Below are 18,175 nucleotides of genomic sequence, written 5' to 3'. Positions count from 1 at the left end.
TTCTGCAGTCTTTGATACTGGTAGTCACCTTCTTCTTGGCACTCTCTTCTCTCTAGGTTTTCATGACATTGTTGTGTTCTAATCTTCCTTCTACCTCTCTGATTATTCCTTTTCGAGCTTTAATTCTCAGTCTGCTGGAACCTCATCCAGGTCACCATCTCTGTCTGAGTGTTGCCCAAAGCCCTGTCCTGGTTCCTGTTCTCTTTTCCCTCTATAATATTTTTCTTGGTGATCTCATTAGTTCCCATGAACTCACTTATCCCTATGCAGGTGAATCTCAGATTTACATATCCAGCCCTCACCTCTTCTGGTGAGACTTCTAGTCTCACATCTCCAGTTTTTCATTGAATGTGTTATATTGAATGTCTCAGATACCTTGAACTCGACATATCCAAAATTGAACTCGTTACCTTTCCTCTCAAACCCTCCCCTTTTTCTAACCTTTCTGTTGCCATCTTCCCAGTCATTTAAGCTTGCAACTTAGGTGTTACTGTCCTCAACTCCTCATCCTCTTTCACCTCCCATACCCAGGCAGTTGATAAATTCTGTTGATTTTGTCTTTGTAATATCTCTCCTCTATTCTGATTGCCAGCACCATGATATAGGCCTTATTCACCATAAGCTTGGACTATTGCAGTAGCCTTCTGAATGATGTCCCTGTCTCAAATCTCTTCCCACTCCACTCATCTGTCAAATTGATCTTCCAAAAGTACGAGTCTGACCATGTAACTTCACAATTAGCAAACTTCAGTGGCTTTACCTCTAGGATCAAATATTAAATCTTCTGTTTGGCTTTTAAAACCCTTCCTAAACTGACTCCTTGTAATTTTTACAGGTCTTATATCTTCATGATTCTCCTCCATGCTATCTGAAATCCAGTGATACTAGTTTCCTTGATGTTCCTTGAACACAGCTCTCCCTCTTCTGACTCAGAGCATTTTTGCTAGCTCCCCAATGCCTGAAATTCTCTCTTTCCTCTCTCTGTCTCGTGGCTTTCTTCAAATTTCAGCCAAAATCACACTTAATTGCAAGAAGTCTTTCCTATTTTTCTCTGTTGATTATCTCTAATTTGCCCTGTACATGTCTTCTTTGCACATAGTCATTTGCATGTTGTCTCCCACATTAGACTGTGAACTCCTTGAGAGCAAGGACTGGTTTTTTTTTTGTTTTTCTATGTTTTCACCATCACTTAGCACATAGCAGGCACTTAGATGCTTCTGGTCATCTGGATCCTCTGGGGCAAAGTTTGGGGAAGACATTTACAAGAGTTTCGTAGCATGGTGTATGTATGAATGAATTACAAGCTGCATTGATGGAGGGAATAATTGCATTAATTACATAGGAGATCAGTGGAGGAATGGACTATGATAATTGCCATTGTCATCTGGTAAGAGCAAAAGAATTACCTTTGGTCATCTGGGTCATTATTTTATCTCTGACAGTGATATCTCTAGACATTTTATAGAAGGAAGCCAGTCTCAAAACATCAGCTACTGTATGGTAGCAGTATTGTGCAGTGGAAAGGTGTTAAACTAATTCTTGGCCAGCCACTTACTGTCTATCTCAGCTTGGACAAGTTGAACTTTGCATCTCAGTTTCCTCATTTCTAAAATGAGGTGTTGAAATAGATCAGCTTCAAGATCTCTTTCAGCTATAGATTAATACATTTTATAATATATATCCATATTTCTTTTTTCAAGCTATGTCATCTTTAAAAAACTTATTCCATGGTTTTATTATTTATTGTGTAATGGAAAATTTGCTTATATTTATTCAAAACAACTTTTTCAGCTTCAAGGGATACCTTGAAGTTCTGGTATTCTGTCAATTCAGCTTCAATTCAATAGGCATTTATTGGCTACCTATTCATTTTCCTCATCTGTAAAGGGAGATAGATAAGAAAATGGCAAACCAGTCCAATACCTTTGCCAGAAAACCTCAAATTGGAGTCACAAAAAGTTGGACACAACTAAAATGACAAAAACAATAACAAATGTGCTATTTACTGTGAATACAGAGATAGAAATAAAATCTTACTTTCCCTCAAGGTATACCATACTAGCTATACCGTACTAGGTAGAAATAGCATTTGTACAGATGTAGAGATATAAAATATGCCCAAAATAAATAAAAAGCGATTTGAGGTGGGAAGTGAGAAGAATAGTGAATTATCAGCCTTTGTGTGGGAGGAAGCAGCTAAATTAATTCTTGCAGAGAGGTAATTACTCCAAGAGACTTAATTGAGGAGGGTAAAGAGCATTCAGATATCTGTCTGTATCTATTTGTCTGCCTATCTTGAGAAAGAAGAGAAAGAAAATAGTGAAATTTAACTAGAATGTAGTCTGCATGTGGAAGAGAATAATGGGAAATCAATCTGGAAAGATAGTGTGATGTCATTTTTTAAATTAATGAATTAATTTTCAGTTTTCAGTAAATAAGACTTCCAAGTTTTAAATTCATCCCCCTTCTTCCCTCCACCTCCCAAATGGCATATAATCTTATATAGGCTGTACATGTACAATCATATTAAACATTTCCACATTAGTCATATTGTGAGAGAAAAATCAGAACAAAGGGGGAAAACTACTAGAAAGAAAAAGAAAATATTATCTTTGATCTGCATTCAGATTACAGTTTTTTCTCTGGATGTGGAAAGCATTTTCCGTCATGAGTCTTTTGGAATTGTCTTAGATCATTGCATTGCTGAGAAGAGCTGAGTCTGTCAAACTTGGTCATTGCACGTTTGAATGCCCATTTTTTCCCTTGAAGTACTATACTCAGATTTGCTGGGTAGATGATTCTTGGTTTCAATCCCAGTTCTTTTGACTTCTGAAATATCTCATTCCAAACGCTTTGATCCCTTAATGGTGAAGCTGCCAGATCCTGTGTTATCCTGATTGTATTTCCACAGTACTCAAATTGTTTCTTTCTAGCTGCTTGCAGTATTTTCTCCTTGATCTGGGAACTCTGAAATTTGGCCACAATATTCCTAGGAGTTTCTTTGTTTAGGTCTCTTTCAGGAGGTGGTTAGTGAATTCTTTCCATATTTATTTTGCCCTCTGATTCTAGAACATCAGGTCAGTTTTCCTTGATAATTTCATGGAAGATGATGTCTAGGCTCTTTTTTTGATCATGGCTTTCAGGTAGTCCCATAATTTTTAAATTATTTGACCTGGATCTATTTTCCAGGTCAGCTGTTTTTCCAATGAGGTGTTTCACATTATCTTCCATTTTTTCAAACTTTTGGTTTTGTTTACTAACTGCTTGGTTTAACTCATAGTCATTCATTTCCCTGAACTCAATTCTCTCTTTCAGAGAACTATTTTGTTCAGTGAGCTTTTGAACCTTCTCCTCCATTTGGCTAATTCTGCTTTTTTTAAAACCTCCTTCTCCTCATTGGCTTTTTGAACCTCTTTTTAAAGGTGTTATTTTCCTCAGCATTTTTTTTGGTTCCCCTTTAGCAGGCTGCTGATACACTTTTCAAGCTCTTCTATGGCCTGAGTCCATTTCATATTCTTTTTGGAAGTACTGGAGGCAGAGGCCTTGACTTCCTCTGACAGTATGCCTTGTTCTTCCTCATCTGAAAGGGTGGGGGGAGAAACCTGTTCCCCAAGAAAGTAACCTTCTATGGTCTTATATTTTTTCCCTTTTTTGGGCATTTTCCCAGCCAGTGACTTGACTTCTGAGTTTCCTCTCCACAACCACCTTGCCTCCAGTTCTGCCAAGCCAGCACTTGGGGGCTGAGATTCAAATGAGCTGCTCCCAAGCCTCAGGGGCTTTGTGGGGGGGGGGGGGCAGGGCTATTCAGTGTGAGATTAAGATCAGCTGCTCAGGTGGGGGCAGGGCAGCCACACAGGGCTCAGTTCCCTCAGGGGCTTTCTGATGAGACCTTCAACAATGGATGTGGCTACTGCCTGCTTTGGGAGGCCTATCTGCTGCTGACTCTACTGCTGCCACCTGAGGAAGCCTGAGTTATGGGGACACCCTGCTTCCCTCTCGGCCAGCTAAAACGACCCTCTCACTGACCTTTGGCGCCTGTGAGTTGAGGGATCTTCCCTGCTGCTGGAGATTCTGTCCCTGAAGCCTGCTTGGATCTGCTCCTGTTGGTGCTGCATGGCCAAGGCAGGGCTGGGCTCTGCTCCCAGTCCTGTGTGACAGGCCTTTCCCATTGGTCTTTCAGGTCTCTCTGAGACAGAAACCTCCTCCACTCTGTTGTTCTGTGGCTTCCGCTGCTCTAGAATTTGTTGAGAGTTCTTCTTTACAGGTATTTTATGGGCTGTGGGGTAAGAGCTAAGCGTCTGTGCATCTTTCTACTCTGCCATCTGGGCTCCTCCCTCTGGTCATTGCACATTTGAAGCCATATTTTAAAAGAACTTTACCATGCAAAATGATGTATTCTCAGTGCCCACCCTTTTTGTAATCCCTGATGATCTTGTGGATTTTAAATGTCTTCCCTTTTCCTTTTTTAACCTTTGTCTTTTAGCATTTAAGAGTTACATTGTTTAAAGTTTGTCTTCATAATGTAGTCTTCAGTCTTCAAAAATATTTTTCATTAATATATTCTTTTTAATTATTTGTATCATTTCTGTATATGTCCTTTACCTCTTCCCCCTTTCCTATCCAGTGAGCCTCCCCTTGTAATAAAGAGTTAAAAAGAATTTAGCAAAATTAGCCAGTACATCCACCCTGCCTAACAGCACATGCAACATTCTATACCCATTATAGTCTCTCACCTCTGCAATAAAGAGAGCGAGTTGCATTTTGTGAACTCTTTTGGGGGGGCCAAGCTTTCTGTGAAACATATACCTTAAGTAGATAATACAAAATATTTATGGCAACATTTTTGTATTTGCACAAAAAAAAGTTAGAAGTTCATCTTTGGAGGAATAGTGAAACAAGCTATGATATATGAATGTATTAGAACATTACTATGCCATAAGAAATAAAGAGTTCAGAGAAATATAGGAAGATACACATGAACTGTTAGAGAGGATAATAACTGAGAAAATCATATGACTCAGTCAGTGTAAGGAGAAATAACAGTAAAATAAAACTGAAGGCTGAATAGAGTTCATAAAATGTAGATATGTTTCTCTAGATGAATGAATGCAGCCCATAGGGACTTGAGGCTCACCCTTTCTTCTGCCATTCCTTGAGTTGCGAAATAGAAAGGAGTGGATTGAGGTGGAAGTCCTACCTCCAGCTGGCTCAGGATTTCGAAGATTTTCTTTGCAACTTCCCCTGGATATAGGGGAGCAGTGAGTTTGTTGTCTACTGGACTGAAGGGATCCAGAGTGACACCTAGTGGTTATGCTAACATTTCTTGAAATAGGTCAGATAATCCTTGCTCTACTGTTGTATTTACTGAGAAAGCTTCTAGCGTTTCCCATTGCAAATAATGCAGGCTTTTGCCTTTAAGGATGTATTTTCTTTTCATCAGATTTTAGGAAGGTCCTTCTATGTCTATGCTTTCTAGTGCCCTTCTCTAGTGGAGAAGTGGTTAAAGGTTATACACAAACAGTTCTCAAAGGAAGAATTGGTGGAACTTTGAATTGGACCAGCTATTCTAGAAATCAAAATAGAACACTGTTTATGTACTTTTGACTCAGCGGTGCCTGCTTGGCATATATCCCAGTGAAGTCACTGAAAAAAAGAAGGAGCTCATTATATAAGATATATAATGCTTAGTAGCAGATACCTAGAAACAAAGTAATTCCATTGATTATTAAACAAACGTTGGTAAATGACAAAAGTGGAATATTACCGTACTGTTGAAAATGTTGAATATGAAGAACACAAACATTAAAAGGTGTATGAATTGGTGCAAAATAACGTAAACAAATAAAACGAGGAATAGTCAACTACAACAATGTAAATGGAAAAAATGAAAAGAACAGTAGCAACCAATCTAAACTGAATGCTGTATCTCCCTCCTTTCTTTGCAGTGGATGAGGGGGACTGTGTGTATGGAAAACTTCAGTAGATTAGATTTACTTGGTGTATCGGTTACTTTTGCTGAATAGTTACAACACCCCCTTCCATTTTTTAAATTTTCTATCATAAGGAATAGCTCTCTAGAAGGAATGATGAAAGTGATATATTAGATAATAAAGGTGATGTAAAAATATCAATAAAAATTTAAGGAAAAAATCTTGATCAGTAATTCTCATGGTTCTTTTAATTCATAGTTACAATGATAGTGGAAACTCTTTTTGTATGGGAGTGGCAATGCGGGGTTTGGAATGACCCAGAATTTCCTTCTTAAAGTTTTGTGTTTGGGATCTTTTAACACTGTGATTAAATATTGGATGACTGACTGCTGAATTATGCCCCTAGTTAAGAGAGGGGTAGGAATGAAAGGGGAATAGCACTTGCAAATCATTTGGTTTTGGTTAATAGATAGAAAGGTAGATCGATGGAACAGACTAGACAAGGGAGAAGTCTAACAATGGAACTCTGTAATCCAAGGTTCAGTAAACCAGAAAACATAAATTATTTTGTAAAGATTTCATATTTAATAAAACTGCTGGAAAAATTAGAAAGTAGTCCCACAGAAATTAGGCTTAGACCAATATCTTATGCCACATTCCATATCAATATACATATGTAACTTTAATATTAAAGATTATACCGTAAAAGTCTAGAAGAGAAGCAGATCATACACCTTTCACAAGGATGGGCATGAGATAAAGTTTAATTACACAGAATAGAGCATTTACAAAAGATAAAATAGATAATTTTGATTGCATACCATTTAAAAGTTTAAATAGAAACAATGAATGTATCTGGGTTAAAGCAGAAAACAGTTGAGTGGGGAAAAAAGTCTTAAAATCCAATTTCACAGATAAGCGTTGGCTATCTTAGGTATGTAGATAAATACTCTACATATAGCAAAAAGCCTTGCCTAGTAAATAAGTGGTCAAAGGAAGTGAGCAGTTTTCCAAAGAATTAGAAACTTAACAACTGTCATCAATAATAAGACATGCAATCAGAAGAATCCTGAAGTTTTAAACTTGTACCCTGTAAATTGACAAAAGACAAAAGATAAGTAGAGTTATTGTTGAAGAGCTCTTTGAAAATAGACACACTAATTAATTTTTAGTGGAGCTGTGAATCAAAGCAGTATAGAATGACACAGAAGAAGTAGCTAAAATGTCTATACCTTCTGATTCAGAGATTCCACTAACCAGCCACATATCCAGAGGAGATCTTTGATAAGAATAAAATCCCATATTCACCAAAATATTATAGCACATCCTTTTTTTTTTGGTAGCAAGCAAAATAAAAGAAAACAAAACTAGAAACACAAAAGTAGATGCTCAGACTGGAGAAAGATTAAACAAATTGTGGTACGTGAATATAAGTGGAATATTACTTTGCTGGTAGAAGCACTGAATTCAGAGATGTGTTACATGAACTGACACAGAATGAAGTAGAAAGAGCCAAGAAGACAGTATCCAAAATGACCACAATAGTGCAAATGCAAAGAACAACCACAAAACAGTTAAAAGTTAATATTGGAAATTATAAAAAACAAGCATGGCCCCAAAGAAGGAATATGAGATGACACTCCCACCCTATTCCTTTGGTAGACACGTCAAGGCTATGGATGTGAAATACTGAATATATTTCAGACTTTTACATTATTGATCAGTTTTGATGATTTTTTTCTTTAAAAATATTATATGGAATGAATCTCAGAGGGAAAAGGAATATTGTGGGAAATTTGATGATATATGTAAAAACAGAAAAATATTAATAAAATTTTATTTTTGAAAGGCATTTATTAAGCATTTACAATATGTGTCAAAGACTGTGCTAAAATCAAGAAATGAAAAATTCTATGTAGAGTCTCTGTTCTCAACAGTCTCACCCTGCAGCCACCAGTCCTAATACCTCTCTGCCAATTCTCATTCTCTTCTTTCCTCTGCGTTGCCTGGGAAGGGAATGCACCTCTCAGCTACTACCCTCTACTCTGCTGTTGTTAAGACTGGTCTCCCTGTCTGCTTCTAGCTGCATGCCCAGATGACTGGCTAGACATGTTTCCTTTGGCTGGCTTGTCTCTGCCCTCTTTATCCAGTCATTCTATGTCTGTGGAGGCCTAAAGCTACATTTTCCAGGGGGCTGTCCATTTAATGAGAGACTGGTTCTGCCCACAGAGAATCCACCACGTGTTAACTTTTGAAGGTTACTTTTTTCACGTAGGAATTACTGGAATATTATGTCTTTGTATTTCTTACACATAACACCCATTTCTGAAACACTGTAGAATTGAGGCAGGCTGACCCGAAGACAAATAGTACTACTAAAGTGGCTTTAATATTTAAGCTAATATGTCACTTTGGCAGTAGTTTTAGCTTGTCTGATCTCTAGCTCAGTTTTACAGTCCTTAAGTCTACCCATATTTTGTTAGATGATAGATTGCTGGTGAGTATTCAGACATAATACACTCTAAATTTAAGAAAGCATGCATATTTTCTTTAAGAAATTTTAATTAGATTTCTGGGAAACTATGATTAACATGTAGGTGTATTAAGATCTAGATGTAATTATGTTTCATTCTCCACAGATACCTTCTTTTAATGGGCCTTCAGGATGAAAATGAAAAGCTTTTCTACAAAGTGCTGACTTCTGACATTGAGAAGTTCATGCCTATTGTTTATACTCCCACAGTGGGACTGGCTTGCCAGCAGTATGGCCTAGCATTTCGGAGGCCAAGGTATGTCATTTATGTATGTAATTTGTGCTTTAAATCAGATCATTGTATTTTTTTTCCTTTTGAAAGGCTTAAAAAAAAAAGCAGTTGACTAACATCCAAGATTGCAGTAATTAGAATAATTTCAACTACATTCCAAGGAGCAATAAATTGTGCTTTATATAACAGAAGAAATAGAGGTATATGGATGAATTTTGTTATCTCACTTAAACAAGTTGGCTTACTTCACAAAATAATGAATCTTAGTTAAAATTGATTTTGAAAGTCTGAACAATGTGGTCTTACCTGCTTTCAGAAAAGTCAGTTTTTCTGGAAACTGAAAGCATATACTTTATCTTCTCATGTCAGAAATGACTTTAGTTTGTTTCAAAGACAAACTTCTTAATAAAGAAGACATTATATGTGATGTTCCACAAGCTTTTCTTATTTGTGGATTTATGTATCATTACTAGATAGAACCTTACAAATTTATTTCATATACCCATTGATATTGTGTTATAATGAAAAAGGCACTGAGTTTAGATTCAAAGCTTCTGGACTCAAATTTTGAGCCATATTCTTATTACTTATGTTATCTTGGACAAGTTACTTAGCTCTCTGGACCTCAGTATTTTCTTTTGAAGAATCAGGGAACTGGACTAGATGATGTCTTCAGGTTATGTACACCTTTAACTTCTATATTGCTATCTAGGAAAAGAAAAGAATGTCTTTCCTGGTTTCCTAGCTTCTTTCCTCATTTTTTTAATTTTAGTTTCATCCTTTTCCCTCAAATTGCTGACTCACTAGACTGCTTTACTCTGAGAGTTGTTTTTTTTCCTTTGTGATTATTCTTCATTTAAAAAAAAACAAAACTTATTCAAGTCAATACACTATGCCAAAAAATGTAAAGAATTTCAGAAATTACTGTCACGGAAAGCAGCATTTACCAAAAGATTGTCAAATTGGCCGATAAGTGTACTAAACAGAAGCAGTGCTATCCTTTATTTCTGATATTTCATATTTCCCTCTAACATGTATAAATACGTCTTGGTGTAGCATTTAAGTTGTAGCTGAAGACCTATAAGGGGCTATTATCTGTGTCTGGAGAAAATAAAAATGAAGAGTTTGCTTGATTCAAGCTCAGTGGTGAAGGCTTAATATTTGTGGCTTAATTTAGATCTTTAAGTAAGGCCTTATTTGCAAATATCATCATTTAAAATTGACAGAGAATGAGTGATAACAAAACACAAGTCATATGAAATTTCAACATGTTTTTTGAAACTAAATCATTTTTTTCTTCTAGATTACCAATAATAATAATAATAACAGTAATTTGTGGAGAAGAGTTCAGTTCAATTTTAGTTGACATAAATATATTAGCAAATTTGTTATTCCTTTTTCCTGATAGATGTTCAGGCATTTTTGCATCAACATTTTATATCCCAAAGCTAATACTTCATGATAGAGGAAAAGTTAAATTCTTTTTAAGACTTAGATTTTGAATTTTTGATATTTAAAAAGTATACCAAAGAAATAAAACTACAAAATGAACTGTCTTACAAAATTGCTGAGAGTTTCCTTTCATGTTCTGAGGTTGCTTTTTACTTTCTACTCAGCACCAGGGAATGGTAGAGTTGGATTGGACTGTACAATGAGTGGTAGAGCACTGTAACTATAAAAACTATAAGGCCAAGAGATGATAAAATTACCACTCAGCAGTAGAACAGGACTAATAGGGATTTACACCCGGGAATCATTTAATCCAAAAGTCAGGAGAAAGAGAAATATTGAAGATGGCTTCATTTCAGACAGAAGTTTAGACACATTGTCAGTTTTTGCCAACTATTTGTCAATAAGCACAGAGGCAGAAATATAAGCTTCCTTTATAATATCCCAGTTCTTTTGTTTGTTTGAAGCTGCTGGCATTGGTACAAATTATTTGCTTTAAAATTTTGTTCCTTGTGTAAAGAAGTTTTTTTAAAAGCTCAGGATCTGATATTCAGAAAAGGATTTGATAAAGAAGTATTTAAACTAATTTCAAAAATGCATTCATGACAGATTGTCCTTTTACAAGTTGTGACCAAATCCCTTAAATGAATTTAGAGAGCAACAGAAAAGGTGAATGGTAGTTGTCCACAGTTATTAGTAAACTTTGAAAGACAATTCAGTCTAAGTAGGAATCAGACGAGAAACTTGGTTTTTGATGAGATGTATACAAGGACACCATGAGCTGGAAAATGAGCAGTGTAGTGCCAGTCGATACCCACAGCAACTGCTATGGATATGCATGCATATTTCCAGGGTAAATTCACAAAATATAAACTCTCTTCCTCAAAGACTGAACCAAAATATTTATTCAGATATTTACAAAGAAATCTATACACATTATCAATGCAGGGAGCACAGCCATCCCCCAAGCTTTCTGTCCATCAGGTGTCACCACAAATAAGCTCCCTTAGGCAAAATCACTCTTTTTCTCACTCAAGCTAGCTTCTCTGCTCTGCTCTCTCTCAGGTCCACCTCACTCGCTCTTCCTGCTCCACCCATTCAGCAAGTTCCTCCCACCATGGGCTTCATGTGCCTCAAGCTGTGGACTGGACCAGAGCTCAGAGCAGGTCACATGGTCCTATTAAGGTTCAGGGAAGATTTTCAAATTCCCTTACCATCACAGGAGGCCATGAGACGTTGCTTGGAACTTGGGTAGAAGAAGTGCCTACAAAGATAGCTTCAGTAAAGAAAGTGGCCAGGAGTCTGGAAGCAAGGATATTTGAACTGATTTGACTGGAGTGTCAGGATAAATGCTGTGTTGCTAAAACACTGTCCTCACTGTAGACCACAAAGAAGTAATCCTTGGGCTCCCTACCTGTGTTTGTTTTAACTGTTCACTTTGTCTTTATAAATAATGTTAGTCACATACCTGTCATAGTCTAAATATACTTATTAGATACGAGGAAGCAGTTGAGAGAACTATCTCCAGAAAATAGCAGGGATACATCTAACTCTGAGGTTTGCCAGAGTCCCTCGTTTGACTTGGGGCTCAAAGTTAAAGCTAGATAGACAGAGCTGGGGGAGACAGAGAGAGACAGAGTGACTGAGAATGAGAATGAATTCTAGATCCTTTTATATAATTGCTCCAAACAGAGGAGCATTTATGCTGAAAAGCTTAAGCAACGAGTTGGGGGCTAGGGGTCAAAAAGAGTGGCTGAACAATTTTGCTACTTTTCCAACCCCACTACTACTACTTTATTATTAGTTTAAAAAATTAATACACATACCTACTCTTTAAGTTTGGTAACATATTCTTTGCATTATTTTTAAGGTCATTAGACTCAGAATCATAGATTTAGAGCTAGAAAGGTCCTTAGATTTCCTTGTACCATGAACATTTCCAGATTTTCATAGCCTTATACACTTTTCATTTCAAAATAACCTGTTTAAAGTTGCTTGTTAGGTTGCATAGACTATTTTGTAGTTTAAGAACCTGAATCTGAGGTAAGTTGTTCACTAGTTCTTAACTGAGTTACCTAGGAAATTGTCTTTGTTTAGATTCAAGACAACGATTCTTGTATCAGGAGTTATAACAGTCTTGTAATTAATGTCACAAAGCTCCAATATTCTATTCATCCTTAATATTACCACATTTATAGTTACTACAAATCTTAGATTTAAGTTAATATGAGTATTTGGGTTCCTTATATTTTACTTTAGATGATAGATTATTTAAAAATTATGATAGAGGGCAGGTAAAACTTTTGGAATTTTGTTCCACAGCTCTTCAAAATTGGAAAATATTTGGTTGATAATTACAATGTCAAATTATGAAGCACTAAACTAATTTTAAGTTATATTTTACTTAAAATTGACCTTATATTTTTATGACCTAGAATGGTGGTCTGCATTATTAAATATGATGAAATGAGTATATTTGTAATGTTATTTGTATAAAATTAATATTTGGACTCAGAAACAGAAAGACTCAGGTTCAAGTTCTTCCTCTGACCCATACTGGCTGGGTAACTCTGGGCAAGACACTTAATCTTTTAGTGTTCTTGGAAACTCTCTGACTATAGGATATAGAGAAAGTAGTGACCTGCATTTGTAGAGGGAGTTCCCTCGTCTAGAAGTTTCTAACATCAGTGAAATCACAGCTTACTTTCCTGTCCTCTTTCCCCTAATAATTGTGTATAAAACAACAATAAATCACATTTATAGAATTTTGAAGTTTATAATGTTTCCCCCAAAATAATCATGTGTGAAAACACAGATATTTTATGCCCATTTTATTGATAAGAAAATAAAACTTCTGAAAAAAATTGTCACATTTATTTTTATTCCAGTATGAAGGATCAGTTTTATTTTACCTTTCTTAGGAAAGGTCACCATAAAAAATATGAATGATTAATAGACAAACCCTGTATCAAAGCTAAAAACAGAATTTTTATGGTCAAAATATCTATCTGAAAGATCTTATTGTTAGGATTTTTTTGTGCCAGCATTAGTGTTCAAGAATGTTGGAATGCTGTTCTTTTGCTCTGCTAGCTTTGTAGTAATTAGTGGCATGTCTGGCAATGGTAATTCAATAAGACCATTCAGGTTAACAATATTTATACTGGTAAAGTATCTAATAGTATTTTTTTTTAAGTATTATATTGTTCAGCTATTTCAGCAGGACACAAAAAGCAATTACCATGAAAGAAGGGATGAAAAGAGATACTATATCCAAGTTGTGGTGTGAATACAGTATTATATAAATAATGTAATATGCATTGCTTTAGAATAACAAACCTAATTTTTTTATTAGATTAATGAAACCAGATTATAGCAGTACTGAGATTGTGCTACTTTCCTTTCCAATATTACTCATTTTATATCCAGAATCAGAATATCAACATGGTCAGAGTGATCTTAAAGGTCATCTAATTTAATTCCCTCATGTTACAAATGGAGAAAGTAAATCCCTCAAATTATAGGAGTTCCCCAAGTACATATAGTGAAGAAGTGATAGAAGTAGGATGTGGATGCCAGTTTCCTGATTCTGGATCTAATACTTTTCCCACTATATTATGTCACTTTTAAAGAGAAAAATTATTTCCTCAATTATTTGTGTGTTTTTCAGAGCTGCAATGTGACTTCAAATCCTAGATATTTCTTTCTATCATTTCCTTGATACATTTACTTAGTTTATACTTCCCTTAAAGAATATAGCTGACTATATTAGAATCATTAAGTCTTGAATCTAACCAAAGACAATTTCCTAGGTAACTCAGTTAAGAACTAGTGAACAACTTACCTCAGATTCAGGTTCTTAAACTACAAAATAGTCTATGCAACCTAACAAGCAACTTTAAACAGACTATTTTGAAATGAAAAGTCATACATATCACTGTTAATTTCTTCAGAAATATGCTGCTTTTATGCTAGTTGTTTTCAGTCCTGTCCAACTCTTCATGACTCCATTTGGGGTTTTTGAGGCAAAGATACTGGAGTGGTTTACCATTTCTTTCTCCTGCTCATTTTGCAGATGAGGAACTGAGGCAGACAGGGTTAAGTGACTTGCCCAGGATCATTCAGGTAGTAAGTGTCTGAGGTCAGGTTTGGACTCAGCACAATGAGTCTTCCTGACTCCAGGTCCAGTACTTTAACTACCGTGCCCCCTAAAGTTGTCCTTTAACAAAGGATAGTTTATGATATTAACAAATAGACAGTTGAGTGAATGATAATAAATGTGTAAAGTGATCCACAATATATAGGTAGCTGTTCAGTTCATCAGTTCCCTGAGCTTTTATTTAGGATTGTCTGGACTAGCCTTTTGACAGCTTTATTGAGTGAATTGGAGGACATCTACTGTAACATGTTCAACACTACCTCAGCGAGGTTGAGGCTGTCTCCTTGGCCTCATCACTCTGGAATAAATTGATTGTCTTGGGTTAATGTGGATTTATTGAGGATTAGTTGACTTGGACCATTGTGGGTTGGAGCTACCCCTTTGTGCTCAGCTTGTAAAACGCTTATTGCAGAGTCAGTTCTTTTCTCATTTTCCCTTTTTGGTGAAATCCTGAGAGAACTAAGGACAGGTTAGAGACCAGAGATTTGAGTGTAGGAATTTGGTCTGTAGGGAAGGCCTGTATATTGGCATAATCCCACAGTGATTGACTGACTATCCCCCTCTTCACCTCAGAGATGGAAACCTTTTGGATTAAGAGATGCTAGACTCCAGGAAGAGTTGTGGACCTAGCTCTGGAGCGATGGTGGCAGAGACACATTACAGTTGTTATGTATGATATCAGAAGACTACTAGAGAGCCAACCTGCGTAGCAAAATAGTAGGAGTTCCTAAATCACAACTTCCAGAAATTAAAGGGGAGTTCCTGAACAGTTCCAGACTTAGAGAGAGCTAGCACTAGTAGAGAGAAGGAATTTCAGGGCAGAGCCAGCCTCATGGAGAGAAGAGAAGCCCATAATTGATTCTTTCAATTAGAGAACATGGATCTCCCGTGTAGTGCCAGCCTTTTGGGAAGAGAATACTGCATATGGTCCTGCAGTTGGAGGAGCAGTAGAAGACTATATCATGCATGATATGTAGGGCAACAAAAGACCTGGACTTTGCCTTCTACTATTATTAGCAGTCACTAGAACAATGGAGGTTTAGTGGAAGAAAGAAAAGGAGCAACTGCAAGACTAAATTTTCTTTCCAAGAATGTCATTCTAAGCTCTTATAGGGTAGTAACAAAAGGCTGGAAGAAGTCTGTATGTTCCAGGGAGTGAAGATGAGACTCATCAGGATATCATTTCACTTCTTGGGGGGCCTACTATGAGTTGGGCTTCTGGACAGTGGGAAAAGGGTATGTTTAGGAACTTGCCACTGGAAGCATAATGGAGGGGTCTCACAACAGCAGGAGGTACCAACCAACAACTTTGTTACCCACTACCCAATTCTTGGTCACATGTGCAGGTTGGACCTGGATCATGGGGGAAGGAGAAGGATCAAGAGAAGAGCACGTTCAGAAGCAAGCAGCAGCAGTGTGACTCAACTCAGGAGAATGTTAAAAAAAAAAAAATTGGAAAAGAAATGAGAGCTGTGGAAGAAGGAATGGAAAAAGACTTAACAGCTTGGCACCACAAGAGGCACAGAATTTTACCCAAGCAAGAGATTTCCTGAAAATTAGCATTCAGTGATTCCATGAAACAAAGAGAACCATTAAAACAAAGTCAAAAGATTGAAAAAAAAATAGAAAATGCAAAATCTCATAACAGAAACAGCTGATCTGGAAAAGTGATTGAGGAGAAATCCTTGAGCATCATACACAAAAAAAGTGCTTCAACATCATAGAAAACAGTCCAGATATCTTAGAACTAGAATGTAAAGTGAAGCTAGGAGGAAATCAATGGATTTTTTCTGAAAAAACAAAACTCCCAAGTGAAAACTCCCAGGAACATTATAGTCCAAACCCTGACCTTACAGGTTAAAGAAAACAAAAATAAGGAAATAAAAAACAAAATAAAACACTTCTAACAGCCAGAAGGAAAGGAAAGAATTCACATATCAAGGAACCACAGTAAAAATCACACATATTTTAGCAACCAGCACCTTTAGGAGTGGAGAACTTGGAATATGATACTCTAGAAGGCAAAGGATGTAGGTTTACATCCATAAATAACTATCTCATTAAAACTGAGCATAATCCTACCAAGAAAAAAAAATGGATCTCCAGTGATAGAGAGGACTTCCAAGCATTCCAGATAAAAAAGACCAGAGCTGTGTAGAAACCATGAAGTTCAAGCATAGGAGTTAGGGAAAACATTAAAAAAGTGAACACAAATGTTTAGTCATAAAGGGTTAATTAACTAGGATCAATTGCTTATATTCAAAATATTGGGAGGTGATATGTGTTCCACCTCTGAATGCAATGGGGGTGTATGTGTCATGGAGGAAGTCTGATTGAAAAGAAAAGATCTAAGGGTATTCTTGATGGTCTTAAGAATGGGAAGAGGGGCAAGCATAATAACATGGAAGAAAATGAAATACATATAAAAGAAAAATATAAATAAATAAATATCTATAAAGAAAAATAAAATAAAGAAAATAAAGATTAGGGGAAATTATCTCACAGAATGTTTGCAAGTAGACATCCGTACAAGTTGGGAGAAAGGGGTGGGGGAGCATCTGACATTTGATCATCTGAACTGATCAGAGGAGGAAAGAATACACTTACACAGATAGTTGAATACACAAATACATCTCACTCAACTGAGAAGTAGGAGGGGAAAGGGAAAAAGGAGAAAAGGAAATTAGAGGGAGGATAAATTAAAAGAGGGATTAGTCCCCGAACTGTAAGGATATACAAAATTATTTATAGTCTTTTTGAGGTGTCAAAGAATAGGTGTCTGATGGAGTGTAATGTTAATTAGAGTTAGATCTCCCCTACCCATTAATAGGCCTAAGGTAAGCCCATTAAGGGAAACTTGATTAGGGGAGCTTGTTGTGTAGGAAGGCCCACATCTTTTGTTAATTAATGAGGGACTGTGTCATGAGGTAATGCTGTCCACTCTGAAAAGTGTATATATACTCTGAGGAGAGGTTTTGCTTTGGGGGCTTGGAAAAAGATTCATGTACCAGATGGAACTCTGGTTAAGGAATCACCCCGCCCCCCTTTATTTTAAAAATCCAGATGTTGGTGCTTCTCGGTATGTATGTATGTGTGTAATGGTCAGATAGTTAGATCTGTCTGTTGATCTGTGATGTACATATTGCTTATGGTCAGACAGTTAGAAGACCAGTCTGTTGGTCTTTTTTGTCTCTTGAATGAATGTAATTAAAGTAGATTGTTGACCCTCTCAAAAGTTTCCTTCCTTTTAGAAAAGCAGATCTGAGAACCTGTGCCAGCAGGTCATCCTGGATGTGTATCAGGGTTCTTGCTGCTACAGGGAGTGGCCATAAATTGGGGAATAACTGAACAAGTTATGGTATATAAATAGGATGGAATACAATTGTGCTGTAAGAAATGATTTATGGGATGGTTTCAGATAAGCCTGGAAAGACTTCTATGAGCTGATAAAGAGTGAAGTGAATAGAACCAGGAGAACAATTTGCATGATGACAATAATATGTTAAAGATAAACAACTTTTGAAAGAGTTAGGAACTCTACCATCAGTGTAATGATCAACAATGATTCCAGAGAACTAATGAAGAAACATGGTACCCACCTCCTGATAGCGAGGTAAAGAATACTGAGTACAGAATGAAAAATAATTTTTTTGCGTGCATGCCCAATGTGAAAATTTGTTTTACTTAACAATACATATTTGTTTTTCTGCAGTTTCTCAGGATTGGGATTGGGGGTAGAGAGGGAAATTAGGTTAAAAAGAGAAGGCCATTTTTTATAAATATTAAAAAGTGTGAAAAAGGAAAAGTTAGGGTCTTGCAGATAATTTTCTACAGCACATGGCATCTTTGTACTCAGAAGATTGAGTATAGAGAAA

At 36.5% G+C, this 18,175-nt stretch overlaps 1 protein-coding gene across 1 annotated transcript in view; it reads left to right on the top strand.

The window, feature by feature from the left end:
• ME1 (malic enzyme 1) overlaps nt 1-18,175 on the top strand; it is a 262,710-nt gene that overhangs the window by 56,116 nt on the left and 188,419 nt on the right. Inside the window, 1 exon segment of the mRNA XM_072642703.1 lies at nt 8,570-8,719. Within this exon segment, the coding sequence (XP_072498804.1) occupies nt 8,570-8,719 (150 nt within the window).

The sequence above is a fragment of the Notamacropus eugenii genome, chromosome 2, assembly GCF_028372415.1.
Source record: "Notamacropus eugenii isolate mMacEug1 chromosome 2, mMacEug1.pri_v2, whole genome shotgun sequence".
Classification (NCBI taxonomy): Eukaryota; Metazoa; Chordata; class Mammalia; order Diprotodontia; family Macropodidae; genus Notamacropus; species Notamacropus eugenii.
Note: the sequence above shows the minus strand (reverse complement) of the source record. Positions and strands in the feature narration are given on the sequence as shown.